The sequence below is a fragment of the Balearica regulorum genome, chromosome 28, assembly GCF_011004875.1.
Source record: "Balearica regulorum gibbericeps isolate bBalReg1 chromosome 28, bBalReg1.pri, whole genome shotgun sequence".
Classification (NCBI taxonomy): domain Eukaryota; kingdom Metazoa; phylum Chordata; class Aves; order Gruiformes; family Gruidae; genus Balearica; species Balearica regulorum.
The window spans coordinates 1,717,273-1,736,755 of NC_046211.1; the positions used below are offsets into that span (position 1 = coordinate 1,717,273).

At 58.1% G+C, this 19,483-nt stretch overlaps 8 protein-coding genes across 8 annotated transcripts; 4 read left to right on the forward strand and 4 right to left on the reverse strand.

The window, feature by feature from the left end:
• Positions 1-1,410: 1,410 nt before the first annotated feature.
• Positions 1,411-1,827, reverse strand: LOC142598452 (claw keratin-like). The gene has a single exon (XM_075737066.1). The coding sequence runs from the start codon at positions 1,825-1,827 to the stop codon at positions 1,411-1,413; it is 417 nt and encodes a 138-aa protein (XP_075593181.1).
• A 1,614-nt stretch (positions 1,828-3,441) lies between these two features.
• LOC142598456 (claw keratin-like) lies at positions 3,442-3,858 on the forward strand. Its single transcript, XM_075737070.1, has one exon. It carries the CDS (start codon positions 3,442-3,444, stop codon positions 3,856-3,858), a length of 417 nt encoding a protein of 138 aa, XP_075593185.1.
• Positions 3,859-6,269: 2,411 nt separating this feature from the next.
• On the reverse strand, positions 6,270-6,686 carry LOC142598460 (claw keratin-like). Its single transcript, XM_075737075.1, has one exon. It carries the CDS (start codon positions 6,684-6,686, stop codon positions 6,270-6,272), a length of 417 nt encoding a protein of 138 aa, XP_075593190.1.
• Positions 6,687-8,300: 1,614 nt separating this feature from the next.
• Positions 8,301-8,717, forward strand: LOC142598454 (claw keratin-like). The gene has a single exon (XM_075737068.1). It carries the CDS (start codon positions 8,301-8,303, stop codon positions 8,715-8,717), a length of 417 nt encoding a protein of 138 aa, XP_075593183.1.
• Positions 8,718-11,133: 2,416 nt separating this feature from the next.
• LOC142598473 (claw keratin-like) lies at positions 11,134-11,550 on the reverse strand. Its single transcript, XM_075737130.1, has one exon. It carries the CDS (start codon positions 11,548-11,550, stop codon positions 11,134-11,136), a length of 417 nt encoding a protein of 138 aa, XP_075593245.1.
• A 1,970-nt stretch (positions 11,551-13,520) lies between these two features.
• LOC142598471 (claw keratin-like) lies at positions 13,521-13,937 on the forward strand. Its single transcript, XM_075737117.1, has one exon. The coding sequence runs from the start codon at positions 13,521-13,523 to the stop codon at positions 13,935-13,937; it is 417 nt and encodes a 138-aa protein (XP_075593232.1).
• Positions 13,938-16,353: 2,416 nt separating this feature from the next.
• Positions 16,354-16,770, reverse strand: LOC142598472 (claw keratin-like). Its single transcript, XM_075737127.1, has one exon. The coding sequence runs from the start codon at positions 16,768-16,770 to the stop codon at positions 16,354-16,356; it is 417 nt and encodes a 138-aa protein (XP_075593242.1).
• Positions 16,771-18,740: 1,970 nt separating this feature from the next.
• LOC142598488 (claw keratin-like) lies at positions 18,741-19,157 on the forward strand. Its single transcript, XM_075737153.1, has one exon. The coding sequence runs from the start codon at positions 18,741-18,743 to the stop codon at positions 19,155-19,157; it is 417 nt and encodes a 138-aa protein (XP_075593268.1).
• Positions 19,158-19,483: the final 326 nt, after the last annotated feature.

The window sequence follows — 19,483 nt, forward strand, 5'->3', positions numbered from 1 at the left end:
CTTTGGTGTTCTTCCTCGCACACCAGCCCACAAAGAAGCCCACGCTGCCACACCGCCCCGGAGCACCCAGACGCAGCAGCCACGGTCACCAAAATCCCCTTCCACCACTGTGCCCTCAGCAGACGTGCAGAGGACACCACGTGAGCCAGGACCTGGTGGATGGCTGAGAGTCAGTGCAGGGGGACCTGGCCAGATGTGGGGATGGGCAGAGTTTGAATTGTTCTGGAGGGGAAGAGAAGACCTGCAAACTCCCCTTCAGGCAATGGTAAAAACCAATCCCTCGTCTTGCCATTTGGCTGCCTGTTTTCCCATCCTCTGTGTTCACAATTGCAGATGACCCATCTTTCCTCGAGCTCCCCAGCAGTGACCAACACGCTGCCACGCTGCCCTTCTGATACCTCTGGCCAGAACTGTCCCTGTCCAAGACCACCTTGCAGTGCCCAGATCACACGGTCAGAAGATGCTTGGGGAAGGGAGGGACCTGAGGAAGGCAGGCAATCCAGCCTCCTGCTCAAAGAGCGTTGTGCTTCATGTGACTGGATGGCTACCCGTGGCCATTTCATGGCTCTGAAAGGAAACTTGGGAAGACCTGGCTGTGTCTGTCTCACCCCTTCCCAGTGGCTCCCACCTCTAGCTGGGCAGCGGGACACGGCCAGCAGCCCTGTCCATGCAGCGGTCGTCTCCCCATGTCCCTGCACCTCCAAATGGGACTAGTAAGAAGCCAATGAAAGGGGGCAATGGCAGGCATGCTGGTTTGGCAGAGGATTTGGACGAGCTTCTGCCGGGCACCTAGGGCACTTTCACGTAACCAAAGAGGGCTTTGGGAAGGTATGGTGTTTATTGCTGGTGGGAGACCGGAGGAAGCTCAGTGGGATGTGCTCTGCAACACCCAGCTGGGACTGTCATCATCACTTGTATCACCCTGAGCAAACTGCCCAACTGGTCCAAGGGCACCACCCTGGGAGATTCAAGCAGTGCAGACCAACCCGCCCTGAGGCTTGGGGGAAGTTGGAAAGAAGAGGGAAGGATGAGGAAAAACCATGGGTCAGCACTGCAGTGCAACACAGCTTTTATTGCAGTTTGAGGGGAGGAGGGAGATGGGAGAAGAGGAGAGTGCTGGTGGGGGGGAGCCCACGTCTCCCGGCAGTGAGCAGAGCGACAGCGAGCATCAGCCGTGCCGCAGGATCAGGCACCCAGTGCGGGTCTCTGTCATCAGGGGGCAATGAGTGCTGAAGGGATGCTGAAGCGGGGCAGGAGGAAGGCAGAGCTGGGCCCCAAGCAGGCACGAGGTAGCCAAGCGCTGGAGCCCACCAATGCCAAAGGGATGTCTTTCCTTCGGTGGCTGTGTCGGGATGTGCCAGGGCATTTTCCGGAGCTCTTCTTCATCAATGACCAGACCCAGCGTGAGGTTTAGCAGGGCCCACAGCTGCCACTGAGGTACCTGTGGCCTCGGGCCCAGCCGCCATATCCACAACCCCCAAAGGCTCCGTAGCCCCCATAAAGCCCATAGCCTCCATAGCCCCCAAGGGCTCCGTAGCCCCCAAGGCCTCCATACACGCCATAGGCCCCAAGGCCTCCAAAAGCACCACGGCCTCCATAAGTGCCACCGTAGCTCCCTGCAACGCCGGGCACTCCCGCCGAGCCAACAACGCTGTGCTGCGGGAAGTTGCTGAGGATGGGCCCGGGGAAGGTGATCACCGAGGCCGGGGGCTGGATCACCACCGTGGAGTCGGGGCACTGCCGCACGCAGGGCTCGTTGACGGTGTCAGCCAGTGGGGCCGGGGCGGCCACCCCACAGGAAGGGACGCACAGGCTGGAGCAGGACATCTTTCAGGCAGGCAGAGAGCCCTGGAAAAGGCACCAGGGATTAGGCAAAGGTGCGAAGAAGGGGCTGTATGAAGGGAGGCAGGGAGAGATCCCCAAGAGGCTTCCAAGAGCTGGACTTACCCCGTTGATCAGAAGAGTCAAGCAGAGGAAGCTGGATAGAGGGCTGTGAAGCCCTCAGCTCTTTTATACATGTCCCAGACTGCCCGAGGCATCGGCCAAGGGGGTGGTGGCGGAAACCCCAGGGAATCATCAAATCCAGCGTACAAGCTTCATGGTACTGATTTCATGTGAGTCGAGGCAATTAAACACCTCCTCATTAGGCATTTTGGCGAGAACATGTGTTCTGGAAAAGAAAGACGTGATGGGAGGATCAGATCATGATGGACTATTACATAAAGGACAAGGTGCTACTGTAGCACCAATAAACATAAATGTTTCCCTAATCCCTTATTTGCTTACGTGGAAGAGTCATGGGTATCTTGCAGAAAATTGCCATGCCCAACCACACCACACTCTGCGGCGGCAGCCCAGCCACGTGCTCAGAGACAGTGGAGCCCAGCATGCCTGTGCCTGTGCCTGTGGGGAGCGTGGCCACATGCCACCTGGCTCCCTTTGCAGCTTGGCCAGCCTCTCCTGGCACAGCCCTCAATAGGGCTCGGGGAGGACCACGCTTGCAGATACATGGCCAAGGAAGCTGAGAGTGTCCTGGTACCTTTCCTGCCCTCCATCTCCTCTGTACATGTTCCACCTCACATAGGAGTCTGCCGCCTGATCTCTCTGCTCCCCGCCCACGTCTGTGTTCAGCCCATGCACATAGGGGTCTTCACCCCACACAGCAAAGAGTGCCTCTACTCTGCATGGCTGTTAATCAGAGCGCCCCAAATGCACCCTGTCACACATGGGCATGGAGAGGGCCAGGCTGAGGTATGCTCCTGAACTTTTGCCCCAAAATGTCCCCCATGGGCACTGCGAGATGCTGGGCACTTGGGAGTCATTCTGAGTGTGTGGAACAGCTTCTCCCTTTGCCCAACCTCCTGGTGCTTCTGTTTACCAGCTTGTAAAAGGGATGTAATGACAGGCATGATGTCTGTACACAGGATTGTAAAGCACTTCTGTAGGATGCTCAGGACCCTGGCATGTAAGTTAAGTGGGGGGATTAGGGATAGAGTGGGGTTTATTGCTGACGCCAGGTCAGCTACATCAGCAGCACCTTGTGTTTCATGTAATACTCTATTATGATCTGATCCTCCCATCACGTCTTTCTTCACCATGGCACATTTGCATGTGAATGTGCCCAATGAAGAGGAGTTTAATTGTCTCAGGTCACATGAAGATAGTGTCAAGAAGCTTGTATGCTGGATTTGATGATTCCCTGGGGTTTCCGCCACCACCCCCTTGGCCGATGCCTCGGGCAGTCTGGGACATGTATAAAAGAGCTGAGGGCTTCACAGCCCTCTATCCAGCTTCCTCTGCTTGACTCTTCTGATCAACGGGGTAAGTCCAGCTCTTGGAAGCCTCTTGGGGATCTCTCCCTGCCTCCCTTCATACAGCCCCTTCTTCGCACCTTTGCCTAATCCCTGGTGCCTTTTCCAGGACTCTCTGCCTGCCTGAAAGATGTCCTGCTCCAGCCTGTGCGTCCCTTCCTGTGGGGTGGCCGCCCCGGCCCCGCTGGCTGACACCGTCAACGAGCCCTGCGTGCGGCAGTGCCCCGACTCCACGGTGGTGATCCAGCCCCCGGCCTCGGTGATCACCTTCCCCGGGCCCATCCTCAGCAACTTCCCGCAGCACAGCGTTGTTGGCTCGGCGGGAGTGCCCGGCGTTGCAGGGAGCTACGGTGGCACTTATGGAGGCCGTGGTGCTTTTGGAGGCCTTGGGGCCTATGGCGTGTATGGAGGCCTTGGGGGCTACGGAGCCCTTGGGGGCTATGGAGGCTATGGGCTTTATGGGGGCTACGGAGCCTTTGGGGGTTGTGGATATGGCGGCTGGGCCCGAGGCCACAGGTACCTCAGTGGCAGCTGTGGGCCCTGCTAAACCTCACGCTGGGTCTGGTCATTGATGAAGAAGAGCTCCGGAAAATGCCCTGGCACATCCCGACACAGCCACCGAAGGAAAGACATCCCTTTGGCATTGGTGGGCTCCAGCGCTTGGCTACCTCGTGCCTGCTTGGGGCCCAGCTCTGCCTTCCTCCTGCCCCGCTTCAGCATCCCTTCAGCACTCATTGCCCCCTGATGACAGAGACCCGCACTGGGTGCCTGATCCTGCGGCACGGCTGATGCTCGCTGTCGCTCTGCTCACTGCCGGGAGACGTGGGCTGCCCCCCACCAGCACTCTCCTCCCATCTCCCTCCTCCCCTCAAACTGCAATAAAAGCTGTGTTGCACTGCAATGTCGACCCTTGGGTTTTCTCGGTTCTTCCTCCACACCCAAATACCCCTACTGGCAGGCTGGGATCCCTAGTCCATCCCAGCCAGCTCTCACACAGGACGTTGTCAGGGGCTACTGCGGGAGCTGCCTCGCTCCCTCCTCTCTGCCCTTGGCAGCACGTCCCTCCACCAGATGGTTGTCTGCAGCCAGCACCGTGCTCGTCCCCTTCTACAACAGCTTCTCCCTCTTAGGCCTCCCTGTCTTCTCCCCGCTTTGGGCTCCTGCACCCTGCAGCCCTAAAAGAGCTGTTGGGCCCCACACTGAGTTTCCTGCCCACTCTGGCCATTCCCCATGGGCTGCCTACAGCCCCAGGGCTGCGGGGATTGCAATGCCAACGAAGTCACTCCAACGGCAAAGGCCCAGGTCAGAGCCACTTGGGAGGCCATGGGTCAATAGGGGAGAGGGTGAGCAACCCCCAGCACCTCCCCAGCTGCCATGCTTCCATCCCCACCACATTCCTGCACCCCTGTACCTTCTCTCGTTTTTCCTCCTCCGCTGAGGCAGAAGCCCTTCCTGGCATTCCCTCTGTCACACACCCACCGCATGGGGACACAGCTCTGCCCAGGAAGGAGCCCACAGGCCGGTGCTCTCGACCAGACTTTGCCGGCCCTTTGGTGTTCTTCCTCGCACACCAGCCCACAAAGAAGCCCACGCTGCCACACCGCCCCGGAGCACCCAGACGCAGCAGCCACGGTCACCAAAATCCCCTTCCACCACTGTGCCCTCAGCAGACGTGCAGAGGACACCACGTGAGCCAGGACCTGGTGGATGGCTGAGAGTCAGTGCAGGGGGACCTGGCCAGATGTGGGGATGGGCAGAGTTTGAATTGTTCTGGAGGGGAAGAGAAGACCTGCAAACTCCCCTTCAGGCAATGGTAAAAACCAATCCCTCGTCTTGCCATTTGGCTGCCTGTTTTCCCATCCTCTGTGTTCACAATTGCAGATGACCCATCTTTCCTCGAGCTCCCCAGCAGTGACCAACACGCTGCCACGCTGCCCTTCTGATACCTCTGGCCAGAACTGTCCCTGTCCAAGACCACCTTGCAGTGCCCAGATCACACGGTCAGAAGATGCTTGGGGAAGGGAGGGACCTGAGGAAGGCAGGCAATCCAGCCTCCTGCTCAAAGAGCGTTGTGCTTCATGTGACTGGATGGCTACCCGTGGCCATTTCATGGCTCTGAAAGGAAACTTGGGAAGACCTGGCTGTGTCTGTCTCACCCCTTCCCAGTGGCCCCCACCTCTAGCTGGGCAGCGGGACACGGCCAGCAGCCCTGTCCATGCAGCGGTCGTCTCCCCATGTCCCTGCACCTCCAAATGGGACTAGTAAGAAGCCAATGAAAGGGGGCAATGGCAGGCATGCTGGTTTGGCAGAGGATTTGGACGAGCTTCTGCCGGGCACCTAGGGCACTTTCACGTAACCAAAGAGGGCTTTGGGAAGGTATGGTGTTTATTGCTGGTGGGAGACCGGAGGAAGCTCAGTGGGATGTGCTCTGCAACACCCAGCTGGGACTGTCATCATCACTTGTATCACCCTGAGCAAACTGCCCAACTGGTCCAAGGGCACCACCCTGGGAGATTCAAGCAGTGCAGACCAACCCGCCCTGAGGCTTGGGGGAAGTTGGAAAGAAGAGGGAAGGATGAGGAAAAACCATGGGTCAGCACTGCAGTGCAACACAGCTTTTATTGCAGTTTGAGGGGAGGAGGGAGATGGGAGAAGAGGAGAGTGCTGGTGGGGGGCAGCCCACGTCTTCCGGCAGTGAGCAGAGCGACAGCGAGCATCAGCCGTGCCGCAGGATCAGGCACCCAGTGCGGGTCTCTGTCATCAGGGGGCAATGAGTGCTGAAGGGATGCTGAAGCGGGGCAGGAGGAAGGCAGAGCTGGGCCCCAAGCAGGCACGAGGTAGCCAAGCGCTGGAGCCCACCAATGCCAAAGGGATGTCTTTCCTTCGGTGGCTGTGTCGGGATGTGCCAGGGCATTTTCCGGAGCTCTTCTTCATCAATGACCAGACCCAGCGTGAGGTTTAGCAGGGCCCACAGCTGCCACTGAGGTACCTGTGGCCTCGGGCCCAGCCGCCATATCCACAACCCCCAAAGGCTCCGTAGCCCCCATAAAGCCCATAGCCTCCATAGCCCCCAAGGGCTCCGTAGCCCCCAAGGCCTCCATACACGCCATAGGCCCCAAGGCCTCCAAAAGCACCACGGCCTCCATAAGTGCCACCGTAGCTCCCTGCAACGCCGGGCACTCCCGCCGAGCCAACAACGCTGTGCTGCGGGAAGTTGCTGAGGATGGGCCCGGGGAAGGTGATCACCGAGGCCGGGGGCTGGATCACCACCGTGGAGTCGGGGCACTGCCGCACGCAGGGCTCGTTGACGGTGTCAGCCAGCGGGGCCGGGGCGGCCACCCCACAGGAAGGGACGCACAGGCTGGAGCAGGACATCTTTCAGGCAGGCAGAGAGTCCTGGAAAAGGCACCAGGGATTAGGCAAAGGTGCGAAGAAGGGGCTGTATGAAGGGAGGCAGGGAGAGATCCCCAAGAGGCTTCCAAGAGCTGGACTTACCCCGTTGATCAGAAGAGTCAAGCAGAGGAAGCTGGATAGAGGGCTGTGAAGCCCTCAGCTCTTTTATACATGTCCCAGACTGCCCGAGGCATCGGCCAAGGGGGTGGTGGCGGAAACCCCAGGGAATCATCAAATCCAGCGTACAAGCTTCATGGTACTGATTTCATGTGAGTCGAGGCAATTAAACACCTCCTCATTAGGCATTTTGGCGAGAACATGTGTTCTGGAAAAGAAAGACGTGATGGGAGGATCAGATCATGATGGACTATTACATAAAGGACAAGGTGCTACTGTAGCACCAATAAACATAAATGTTTCCCTAATCCCTTATTTGCTTACGTGGAAGAGTCATGGGTATCTTGCAGAAAATTGCCATGCCCAACCACACCACACTCTGCGGCGGCAGCCCAGCCACGTGCTCAGAGACAGTGGAGCCCAGCATGCCTGTGCCTGTGCCTGTGGGGAGCGTGGCCACATGCCACCTGGCTCCCTTTGCAGCTTGGCCAGCCTCTCCTGGCACAGCCCTCAATAGGGCTCGGGGAGGACCACGCTTGCAGATACATGGCCAAGGAAGCTGAGAGTGTCCTGGTACCTTTCCTGCCCTCCATCTCCTCTGTACATGTTCCACCTCACATAGGAGTCTGCCGCCTGATCTCTCTGCTCCCCGCCCACGTCTGTGTTCAGCCCATGCACATAGGGGTCTTCACCCCACACAGCAAAGAGTGCCTCTACTCTGCATGGCTGTTAATCAGAGCGCCCCAAATGCACCCTGTCACACATGGGCATGGAGAGGGCCAGGCTGAGGTATGCTCCTGAACTTTTGCCCCAAAATGTCCCCCATGGGCACTGCGAGATGCTGGGCACTTGGGAGTCATTCTGAGTGTGTGGAACAGCTTCTCCCTTTGCCCAACCTCCTGGTGCTTCTGTTTACCAGCTTGTAAAAGGGATGTAATGACAGGCATGATGTCTGTACACAGGATTGTAAAGCACTTCTGTAGGATGCTCAGGACCCTGGCATGTAAGTTAAGTGGGGGGATTAGGGATAGAGTGGGGTTTATTGCTGACGCCAGGTCAGCTACATCAGCAGCACCTTGTGTTTCATGTAATACTCTATTATGATCTGATCCTCCCATCACGTCTTTCTTCACCATGGCACATTTGCATGTCAATGTGCCCAATGAAGAGGAGTTTAATTGTCTCAGGTCACATGAAGATAGTGTCAAGAAGCTTGTATGCTGGATTTGATGATTCCCTGGGGTTTCCGCCACCACCCCCTTGGCCGATGCCTCGGGCAGTCTGGGACATGTATAAAAGAGCTGAGGGCTTCACAGCCCTCTATCCAGCTTCCTCTGCTTGACTCTTCTGATCAACGGGGTAAGTCCAGCTCTTGGAAGCCTCTTGGGGATCTCTCCCTGCCTCCCTTCATACAGCCCCTTCTTCGCACCTTTGCCTAATCCCTGGTGCCTTTTCCAGGACTCTCTGCCTGCCTGAAAGATGTCCTGCTCCAGCCTGTGCGTCCCTTCCTGTGGGGTGGCCGCCCCGGCCCCGCTGGCTGACACCGTCAACGAGCCCTGCGTGCGGCAGTGCCCCGACTCCACGGTGGTGATCCAGCCCCCGGCCTCGGTGATCACCTTCCCCGGGCCCATCCTCAGCAACTTCCCGCAGCACAGCGTTGTTGGCTCGGCGGGAGTGCCCGGCGTTGCAGGGAGCTACGGTGGCACTTATGGAGGCCGTGGTGCTTTTGGAGGCCTTGGGGCCTATGGCGTGTATGGAGGCCTTGGGGGCTACGGAGCCCTTGGGGGCTATGGAGGCTATGGGCTTTATGGGGGCTACGGAGCCTTTGGGGGTTGTGGATATGGCGGCTGGGCCCGAGGCCACAGGTACCTCAGTGGCAGCTGTGGGCCCTGCTAAACCTCACGCTGGGTCCGGTCATTGATGAAGAAGAGCTCCGGAAAATGCCCTGGCACATCCCGACACAGCCACCGAAGGAAAGACATCCCTTTGGCATTGGTGGGCTCCAGCGCTTGGCTACCTCGTGCCTGCTTGGGGCCCAGCTCTGCCTTCCTCCTGCCCCGCTTCAGCATCCCTTCAGCACTCATTGCCCCCTGATGACAGAGACCCGCACTGGGTGCCTGATCCTGCGGCACGGCTGATGCTCGCTGTCGCTCTGCTCACTGCCGGAAGACGTGGGCTGCCCCCCACCAGCACTCTCCTCTTCTCCCATCTCCCTCCTCCCCTCAAACTGCAATAAAAGCTGTGTTGCACTGCAATGTCGACCCTTGGGTTTTCTCGGTTCTTCCTCCACACCCAAATACCCCTACTGGCAGGCTGGGATCCCTAGTCCATCCCAGCCAGCTCTCACACAGGACGTTGTCAGGGGCTACTGCGGGAGCTGCCTCGCTCCCTCCTCTCTGCCCTTGGCAGCACGTCCCTCCACCAGATGGTTGTCTGCAGCCAGCACCGTGCTCGTCCCCTTCTACAACAGCTTCTCCCTCTTAGGCCTCCCTGTCTTCTCCCCGCTTTGGGCTCCTGCACCCTGCAGCCCTAAAAGAGCTGTTGGGCCCCACACTGAGTTTCCTGCCCACTCTGGCCATTCCCCATGGGCTGCCTACAGCCCCAGGGCTGCGGGGATTGCAATGCCAACGAAGTCACTCCAACGGCAAAGGCCCAGGTCAGAGCCACTTGGGAGGCCATGGGTCAATAGGGGAGAGGGTGAGCAACCCCCAGCACCTCCCCAGCTGCCATGCTTCCATCCCCACCACATTCCTGCACCCCTGTACCTTCTCTCGTTTTTCCTCCTCCGCTGAGGCAGAAGCCCTTCCTGGCATTCCCTCTGTCACACACCCACCGCATGGGGACACAGCTCTGCCCAGGAAGGAGCCCACAGGCCGGTGCTCTCGACCAGACTTTGCCGGCCCTTTGGTGTTCTTCCTCGCACACCAGCCCACAAAGAAGCCCACGCTGCCACACCGCCCCGGAGCACCCAGACGCAGCAGCCACGGTCACCAAAATCCCCTTCCACCACTGTGCCCTCAGCAGACGTGCAGAGGACACCACGTGAGCCAGGACCTGGTGGATGGCTGAGAGTCAGTGCAGGGGGACCTGGCCAGATGTGGGGATGGGCAGAGATTGAATTGTTCTGGAGGGGAAGAGAAGACCTGCAAACTCCCCTTCAGGCAATGGTAAAAACCAATCCCTCGTCTTGCCATTTGGCTGCCTGTTTTCCCATCCTCTGTGTTCACAATTGCAGATGACCCATCTTTCCTCGAGCTCCCCAGCAGTGACCAACACGCTGCCACGCTGCCCTTCTGATACCTCTGGCCAGAACTGTCCCTGTCCAAGACCACCTTGCAGTGCCCAGATCACACGGTCAGAAGATGCTTGGGGAAGGGAGGGACCTGAGGAAGGCAGGCAATCCAGCCTCCTGCTCAAAGAGCGTTGTGCTTCATGTGACTGGATGGCTACCCGTGGCCATTTCATGGCTCTGAAAGGAAACTTGGGAAGACCTGGCTGTGTCTGTCTCACCCCTTCCCAGTGGCCCCCACCTCTAGCTGGGCAGCGGGACACGGCCAGCAGCCCTGTCCATGCAGCGGTCGTCTCCCCATGTCCCTGCACCTCCAAATGGGACTAGTAAGAAGCCAATGAAAGGGGGCAATGGCAGGCATGCTGGTTTGGCAGAGGATTTGGACGAGCTTCTGCCGGGCACCTAGGGCACTTTCACGTAACCAAAGAGGGCTTTGGGAAGGTATGGTGTTTATTGCTGGTGGGAGACCGGAGGAAGCTCAGTGGGATGTGCTCTGCAACACCCAGCTGGGACTGTCATCACAACTTGTATCACCCTGAGCAAACTGCCCAACTGGTCCAAGGGCACCACCCTGGGAGATTCAAGCAGTGCAGACCAACCCGCCCTGAGGCTTGGGAGAAGTTGGAAAGAAGAGGGAAGGATGAGGAAAAACCATGGGTCAGCACTGCAGTGCAACACAGCTTTTATTGCAGTTTGAGGGGAGGAGGGAGATGGGAGAAGAGGAGAGTGCTGGTGGGGGGCAGCCCACGTCTTCCGGCAGTGAGCAGAGCGACAGCGAGCATCAGCCGTGCCGCAGGATCAGGCACCCAGTGCGGGTCTCTGTCATCAGGGGGCAATGAGTGCTGAAGGGATGCTGAAGCGGGGCAGGAGGAAGGCAGAGCTGGGCCCCAAGCAGGCACGAGGTAGCCAAGCGCTGGAGCCCACCAATGCCAAAGGGATGTCTTTCCTTCGGTGGCTGTGTCGGGATGTGCCAGGGCATTTTCCGGAGCTCTTCTTCATCAATGACCGGACCCAGCGTGAGGTTTAGCAGGGCCCACAGCTGCCACTGAGGTACCTGTGGCCTCGGGCCCAGCCGCCATATCCACAACCCCCAAAGGCTCCGTAGCCCCCATAAAGCCCATAGCCTCCATAGCCCCCAAGGGCTCCGTAGCCCCCAAGGCCTCCATACACGCCATAGGCCCCAAGGCCTCCAAAAGCACCACGGCCTCCATAAGTGCCACCGTAGCTCCCTGCAACGCCGGGCACTCCCGCCGAGCCAACAACGCTGTGCTGCGGGAAGTTGCTGAGGATGGGCCCGGGGAAGGTGATCACCGAGGCCGGGGGCTGGATCACCACCGTGGAGTCGGGGCACTGCCGCACGCAGGGCTCGTTGACGGTGTCAGCCAGCGGGGCCGGGGCGGCCACCCCACAGGAAGGGATGCACAGGCTGGAGCAGGACATCCTTTGGTTCAGCACGTAAAGCTGCAAGAGAAGGCAGAGCTCTGGCTCAGTGCAAGGCCTGATCCCAAATCCCTCCTGCCTCTCCTTCACTTGGGACCTGTGTCCCAGGACATGCTCTGCATCATCTCAGGCAGTCAGAGCAAACACACTTTGCAGAGGTGAAATGCTGCTATAAACCCTTGCTCCCTCATGCTCCATGCACCTGACTTGCCCACAGGAGTCAGGAAAACCTCCCTCTTCCAAAGCAGATGGAAAATCCCCGAGCTCCCAAAGGACTTGAGTGCATTGGAGTCCTCAGCCTCCGTACCAACAAGCCCAAATTTCCATCCTTTCCATAGCTCTGAAACAGCCCCGTCGCATCCTAACTATGCGCTATGAAAGCGTGGTGGAGAAGACAGCAGGAGATACCGTGAGAAAGCCACTGCTGAGGAAGGATAGAGGGACATAAGACTTGGACTTACCACGATGATCAGGAGAGTCAAGCGGAGCAAGCTGGACAGAGGGCTGTGAAGCTCTCGACTCTTTTATACGTGTCCCAGACCGCCCGGGGCATTGGCCAAGGGGGCGGTGGCAAAAACCCCAGGTAATTATGAATTCAAGTGGACAAGCTTCACGACACAGATAGTGAAGTGACACAATTACATGCCTTCTCACTGGGGACACTGGCGTGCAAATGTGCCCTGGAGAAGAAAGAGGTGATGGGAGGGACAGACCGTGACACATCATTACATGAAAGGCATAGCGCTGCTGTAGCTGAACTCGCGGCACCAGTAAACCCTGATCTGTCCCTAATCCCCCCAGTTTGCTTACGTAGAGGAATCTTGGGCATCTTTCACAAGATTGCTGTGCTCAACTACGCCACACTCAGCAGCAGCCAAGCTGCGCACCCAGAGCCAGCGGTGCCCAGCGTGCCTGTGCCTGTGCCTGTGCTTGTGGGGAGCGTGGCCACGTGCCGCCTGGCTGCCTTTGCAGCTTGGCCAGCCTCTCCTGGCACAGCCCTCAATGCCCACCTGAGTTATCGAGTCCCTGCAGAGAGGGCTCAGGGAGGACCGAGGTCATACACATGAGTCTGAAGGAGCTGACAGTGACTTGGTACAGTTGCTGCTCTCCTGCTCTTCCATATACACCCCCCCCGTCCTAGGTCTCCTGTGCTCTATCCCACTGTCATGTCCATCAACCTCTCTACCAGCCTCCCTGTGCATTTGGGGGTTTGCCACACAAGGCACTCATCTCCTCTACTCTTTGCATTGCTGTCAAAATGGACCTAAAAATTCAAATATCCTCCAGAGTCTTGGAGGTCAGCAATTGATAGTGATGTCTGTGAACCCCAAGACTGTGAGATACGCAGCTGTTGCTGGCATTTGGGAATCACACCGCTTGTGTGGAATTGTTTCTATTTTTACCCAACCTCCCAGTACGTCTGTTTACCAGCCCGTAAAAGAGAGGTAATGACAGGTATAATGGCTGTGCCACTTCGGCAAGATTCTCAGGTCTCTTCTACAAAGGCAAAATGGGGGATTAGGGACAGATTGGGATTTATTGACCGTGAGTTCAGCTACAACAACGCATTGTCTTACATGTAATGATGTGTCACGGTCTATCCCTCCCATCACCCCTATAATCTCCATACACGTTTGTATGACAATGTCCCCAAAGAGGTGGCATATAATTGCCTCGACTCACATGAAATCAGTATCATGAAGCTTGTATGCTGGATTTGATGATTCCCTGGGGTTTCCGCCACCACCCCCTTGGCCGATGCCTCGGGCAGTCTGGGACATGTATAAAAGAGCTGAGGGCTTCACAGCCCTCTATCCAGCTTCCTCTGCTTGACTCTTCTGATCAACGGGGTAAGTCCAGCTCTTGGAAGCCTCTTGGGGATCTCTCCCTGCCTCCCTTCATACAGCCCCTTCTTCGCACCTTTGCCTAATCCCTGGTGCCTTTTCCAGGACTCTCTGCCTGCCTGAAAGATGTCCTGCTCCAGCCTGTGCGTCCCTTCCTGTGGGGTGGCCGCCCCGGCCCCGCTGGCTGACACCGTCAACGAGCCCTGCGTGCGGCAGTGCCCCGACTCCACGGTGGTGATCCAGCCCCCGGCCTCGGTGATCACCTTCCCCGGGCCCATCCTCAGCAACTTCCCGCAGCACAGCGTTGTTGGCTCGGCGGGAGTGCCCGGCGTTGCAGGGAGCTACGGTGGCACTTATGGAGGCCGTGGTGCTTTTGGAGGCCTTGGGGCCTATGGCGTGTATGGAGGCCTTGGGGGCTACGGAGCCCTTGGGGGCTATGGAGGCTATGGGCTTTATGGGGGCTACGGAGCCTTTGGGGGTTGTGGATATGGCGGCTGGGCCCGAGGCCACAGGTACCTCAGTGGCAGCTGTGGGCCCTGCTAAACCTCACGCTGGGTCCGGTCATTGATGAAGAAGAGCTCCGGAAAATGCCCTGGCACATCCCGACACAGCCACCGAAGGAAAGACATCCCTTTGGCATTGGTGGGCTCCAGCGCTTGGCTACCTCGTGCCTGCTTGGGGCCCAGCTCTGCCTTCCTCCTGCCCCTCTTCAGCATCCCTTCAGCACTCATTGCCCCCTGATGACAGAGACCCGCACTGGGTGCCTGATCCTGCGGCACGGCTGATGCTCGCTGTCGCTCTGCTCACTGCCGGGAGACGTGGGCTGCCCCCCACCAGCACTCTCCTCTTCTCCCATCTCCCTCCTCCCCTCAAACTGCAATAAAAGCTGTGTTGCACTGCAATGTCGACCCTTGGGTTTTCTCGGTTCTTCCTCCACACCCAATTACCCCAACTGGCAGGCTAGGATCCCTAGTCCATCCCAGCCAGCTCTCACACAGGACGTTGTCAGGGGCTACTGCGGGAGCTGCCTCGCTCCCTCCTCTCTGCCCTTGGCAGCACGTCCCTCCACCAGATGGTTGTCTGCAGCCAGCACCGTGCTCGTCCCCTTCTACAACAGCTTCTCCCTCTTAGGCCTCCCTGTCTTCTCCCCGCTTTGGGCTCCTGCACCCTGCAGCCCTAAAAGAGCTGTTGGGCCCCACACTGAGTTTCCTGCCCACTCTGGCCATTCCCCATGGGCTGCCTACAGCCCCAGAGCTGCGGGGATTGCAATGCCAACGAAGTCACTCCAACGGCAAAGGCCCAGGTCAGAGCCACTTGGGAGGCCATGGGTCAATAGGGGAGAGGGTGAGCAACCCCCAGCACCTCCCCAGCTGCCATGCTTCCATCCCCACCACATTCCTGCACCCCTGTACCTTCTCTCGTTTTTCCTCCTCCGCTGAGGCAGAAGCCCTTCCTGGCATTCCCTCTGTCACACACCCACCGCATGGGGACACAGCTCTGCCCAGGAAGGAGCCCACAGGCCGGTGCTCTCGACCAGACTTTGCCGGCCCTTTGGTGTTCTTCCTCGCACACCAGCCCACAAAGAAGCCCACGCTGCCACACCGCCCCGGAGCACCCAGACGCAGCAGCCACGGTCACCAAAATCCCCTTCCACCACTGTGCCCTCAGCAGACGTGCAGAGGACACCACGTGAGCCAGGACCTGGTGGATGGCTGAGAGTCAGTGCAGGGGGACCTGGCCAGATGTGGGGATGGGCAGAGATTGAATTGTTCTGGAGGGGAAGAGAAGACCTGCAAACTCCCCTTCAGGCAATGGTAAAAACCAATCCCTCATCTTGCCATTTGGCTGCCTGTTTTCCCATCCTCTGTGTTCACAATTGCAGATGACCCATCTTTCCTCGAGCTCCCCAGCAGCGACCAACACGCTGCCACGCTGCCCTTCTGATACCTCTGGCCGGAACTGTCCCTGTCCAAGACCACCTTGCAGTGCCCAGATCACACGGTCAGAAGATGCTTGGGGAAGGGAGGGACCTGAGGAAGGCAGGCAATCCAGCCTCCTGCTCAAAGAGCGTTGTGCTTCATGTGACTGGATGGCTACCCGTGGCCATTTCATGGCTCTGAAAGGAAACTTGGGAAGACCTGGCTGTGTCTGTCTCACCCCTTCCCAGTGGCCCCCACCTCTAGCTGGGCAGCGGGACACGGCCAGCAGCCCTGTCCATGCAGCGGTCGTCTCCCCATGTCCCTGCACCTCCAAATGGGACTAGTAAGAAGCCAATGAAAGGGGGCAATGGCAGGCATGCTGGTTTGGCAGAGGATTTGGACGAGCTTCTGCCGGGCACCTAGGGCACTTTCACGTAACCAAAGAGGGCTTTGGGAAGGTATGGTGTTTATTGCTGGTGGGAGACCGGAGGAAGCTCAGTGGGATGTGCTCTGCAACACCCAGCTGGGACTGTCATCATCACTTGTATCACCCTGAGCAAACTGCCCAACTGGTCCAAGGGCACCACCCTGGGAGATTCAAGCAGTGCAGACCAACCCGCCCTGAGGCTTGGGGGAAGTTGGAAAGAAGAGGGAAGGATGAGGAAAAACCATGGGTCAGCACTGCAGTGCAACACAGCTTTTATTGCAGTTTGAGGGGAGGAGGGAGATGGGAGAAGAGGAGAGTGCTGGTGGGGGGCAGCCCACGTCTCCCGGCAGTGGGCAGAGCGACAGCGAGCATCAGCCGTGCCGCAGGATCAGGCACCCAGTGCGGGTCTCTGTCATCAGGGGGCAATGAGTGCTGAAGGGATGCTGAAGCGGGGCAGGAGGAAGGCAGAGCTGGGCCCCAAGCAGGCACGAGGTAGCCAAGCGCTGGAGCCCACCAATGCCAAAGGGATGTCTTTCCTTCGGTGGCTGTGTCGGGATGTGCCAGGGCATTTTCCGGAGCTCTTCTTCATCAATGACCGGACCCAGCGTGAGGTTTAGCAGGGCCCACAGCTGCCACTGAGGTACCTGTGGCCTCGGGCCCAGCCGCCATATCCACAACCCCCAAAGGCTCCGTAGCCCCCATAAAGCCCATAGCCTCCATAGCCCCCAAGGGCTCCGTAGCCCCCAAGGCCTCCATACACGCCATAGGCCCCAAGGCCTCCAAAAGCACCACGGCCTCCATAAGTGCCACCGTAGCTCCCTGCAACGCCGGGCACTCCCGCCGAGCCAACAACGCTGTGCTGCGGGAAGTTGCTGAGGATGGGCCCGGGGAAGGTGATCACCGAGGCCGGGGGCTGGATCACCACCGTGGAGTCGGGGCACTGCCGCACGCAGGGCTCGTTGACGGTGTCAGCCAGCGGGGCCGGGGCGGCCACCCCACAGGAAGGGACGCACAGGCTGGAGCAGGACATCTTTCAGGCAGGCAGAGAGTCCTGGAAAAGGCACCAGGGATTAGGCAAAGGTGCGAAGAAGGGGCTGTATGAAGGGAGGCAGGGAGAGATCCCCAAGAGGCTCCCAAGAGCTGGACTTACCCCGTTGATCAGAAGAGTCAAGCAGAGGAAGCTGGATAGAGGGCTGTGAAGCCCTCAGCTCTTTTATACATGTCCCAGACTGCCCGAGGCATCGGCCAAGGGGGTGGTGGCGGAAACCCCAGGGAATCATCAAATCCAGCGTACAAGCTTCATGATACTGATTTCATGTGAGTCGAGGCAATTATATGCCACCTCTTTGGGGACATTGTCATACAAACGTGTATGGAGATTATAGGGGTGATGGGAGGGATAGACCGTGACACATCATTACATGTAAGACAATGCGTTGTTGTAGCTGAACTCACGGTCAATAAATCCCAATCTGTCCCTAATCCCCCATTTTGCCTTTGTAGAAGAGACCTGAGAATCTTGCCGAAGTGGCACAGCCATTATACCTGTCATTACCTCTCTTTTACGGGCTGGTAAACAGACGTACTGGGAGGTTGGGTAAAAATAGAAACAATTCCACACAAGCGGTGTGATTCCCAAATGCCAGCAACAGCTGCGTATCTCACAGTCTTGGGGTTCACAGACATCACTATCAATTGCTGACCTCCAAGACTCTGGAGGATATTTGAATTTTTAGGTCCATTTTGACAGCAATGCAAAGAGTAGAGGAGATGAGTGCCTTGTGTGGCAAACCCCCAAATGCACAGGGAGGCTGGTAGAGAGGTTGATGGACATGACAGTGGGATAGAGCACAGGAGACCTAGGACGGGGGGGGTGTATATGGAAGAGCAGGAGAGCAGCAACTGTACCAAGTCACTGTCAGCTCCTTCAGACTCATGTGTATGACCTCGGTCCTCCCTGAGCCCTCTCTGCAGGGACTCGATAACTCAGGTGGGCATTGAGGGCTGTGCCAGGAGAGGCTGGCCAAGCTGCAAAGGCAGCCAGGCGGCACGTGGCCACGCTCCCCACAAGCACAGGCACAGGCACAGGCACGCTGGGCACCGCTGGCTCTGGGTGCGCGGCTTGGCTGCTGCTGAGTGTGGCGTAGTTGAGCACAGCAATCTTGTGAAAGATGCCCAAGATTCCTCTACGTAAGCAAACTGGGGGGATTAGGGACAGATCAGGGTTTACTGGTGCCGCGAGTTCAGCTACAGCAGCGCTATGCCTTTCATGTAATGATGTGTCACGGTCTGTCCCTCCCATCACCTCTTTCTTCTCCAGGGCACATTTGCACGCCAGTGTCCCCAGTGAGAAGGCATGTAATTGTGTCACTTCACTATCTGTGTCGTGAAGCTTGTCCACTTGAATTCATAATTACCTGGGGTTTTTGCCACCGCCCCCTTGGCCAATGCCCCGGGCGGTCTGGGACACGTATAAAAGAGTCGAGAGCTTCACAGCCCTCTGTCCAGCTTGCTCCGCTTGACTCTCCTGATCATCGTGGTAAGTCCAAGTCTTATGTCCCTCTATCCTTCCTCAGCAGTGGCTTTCTCACGGTATCTCCTGCTGTCTTCTCCACCACGCTTTCATAGCGCATAGTTAGGATGCGACGGGGCTGTTTCAGAGCTATGGAAAGGATGGAAATTTGGGCTTGTTGGTACGGAGGCTGAGGACTCCAATGCACTCAAGTCCTTTGGGAGCTCGGGGATTTTCCATCTGCTTTGGAAGAGGGAGGTTTTCCTGACTCCTGTGGGCAAGTCAGGTGCATGGAGCATGAGGGAGCAAGGGTTTATAGCAGCATTTCACCTCTGCAAAGTGTGTTTGCTCTGACTGCCTGAGATGATGCAGAGCATGTCCTGGGACACAGGTCCCAAGTGAAGGAGAGGCAGGAGGGATTTGGGATCAGGCCTTGCACTGAGCCAGAGCTCTGCCTTCTCTTGCAGCTTTACGTGCTGAACCAAAGGATGTCCTGCTCCAGCCTGTGCATCCCTTCCTGTGGGGTGGCCGCCCCGGCCCCGCTGGCTGACACCGTCAACGAGCCCTGCGTGCGGCAGTGCCCCGACTCCACGGTGGTGATCCAGCCCCCGGCCTCGGTGATCACCTTCCCCGGGCCCATCCTCAGCAACTTCCCGCAGCACAGCGTTGTTGGCTCGGCGGGAGTGCCCGGCGTTGCAGGGAGCTACGGTGGCACTTATGGAGGCCGTGGTGCTTTTGGAGGCCTTGGGGCCTATGGCGTGTATGGAGGCCTTGGGGGCTACGGAGCCCTTGGGGGCTATGGAGGCTATGGGCTTTATGGGGGCTACGGAGCCTTTGGGGGTTGTGGATATGGCGGCTGGGCCCGAGGCCACAGGTACCTCAGTGGCAGCTGTGGGCCCTGCTAAACCCCAAATATCCGTGCAGTTCAGTGCTGCACCTGCCCTGGCTCTCCACAGGCTGCACCTCTTGTCTTCTACCACCAGAAGCAGGACAAAGCTTCCAACCGCTCTTTAGGCTGTGCCAAACAGCTTCTTGAGCTTGGTGGTCCTTGCTTATTTGCACAGAGTATCCTTGCAGATCTTCTGCTGGAGGCTGTAGGGTTTCCAGTACTGTCTCCAAAAGCTCCCCACTACCTGCGGTAGAACGAAGCTGTACTCGTCCTCGGATGAGCCTCCCCTGCTCTGCCCGGCTCTGAGACTCCCACCCTGCAATAGGAAGGGGGAATCTTTGG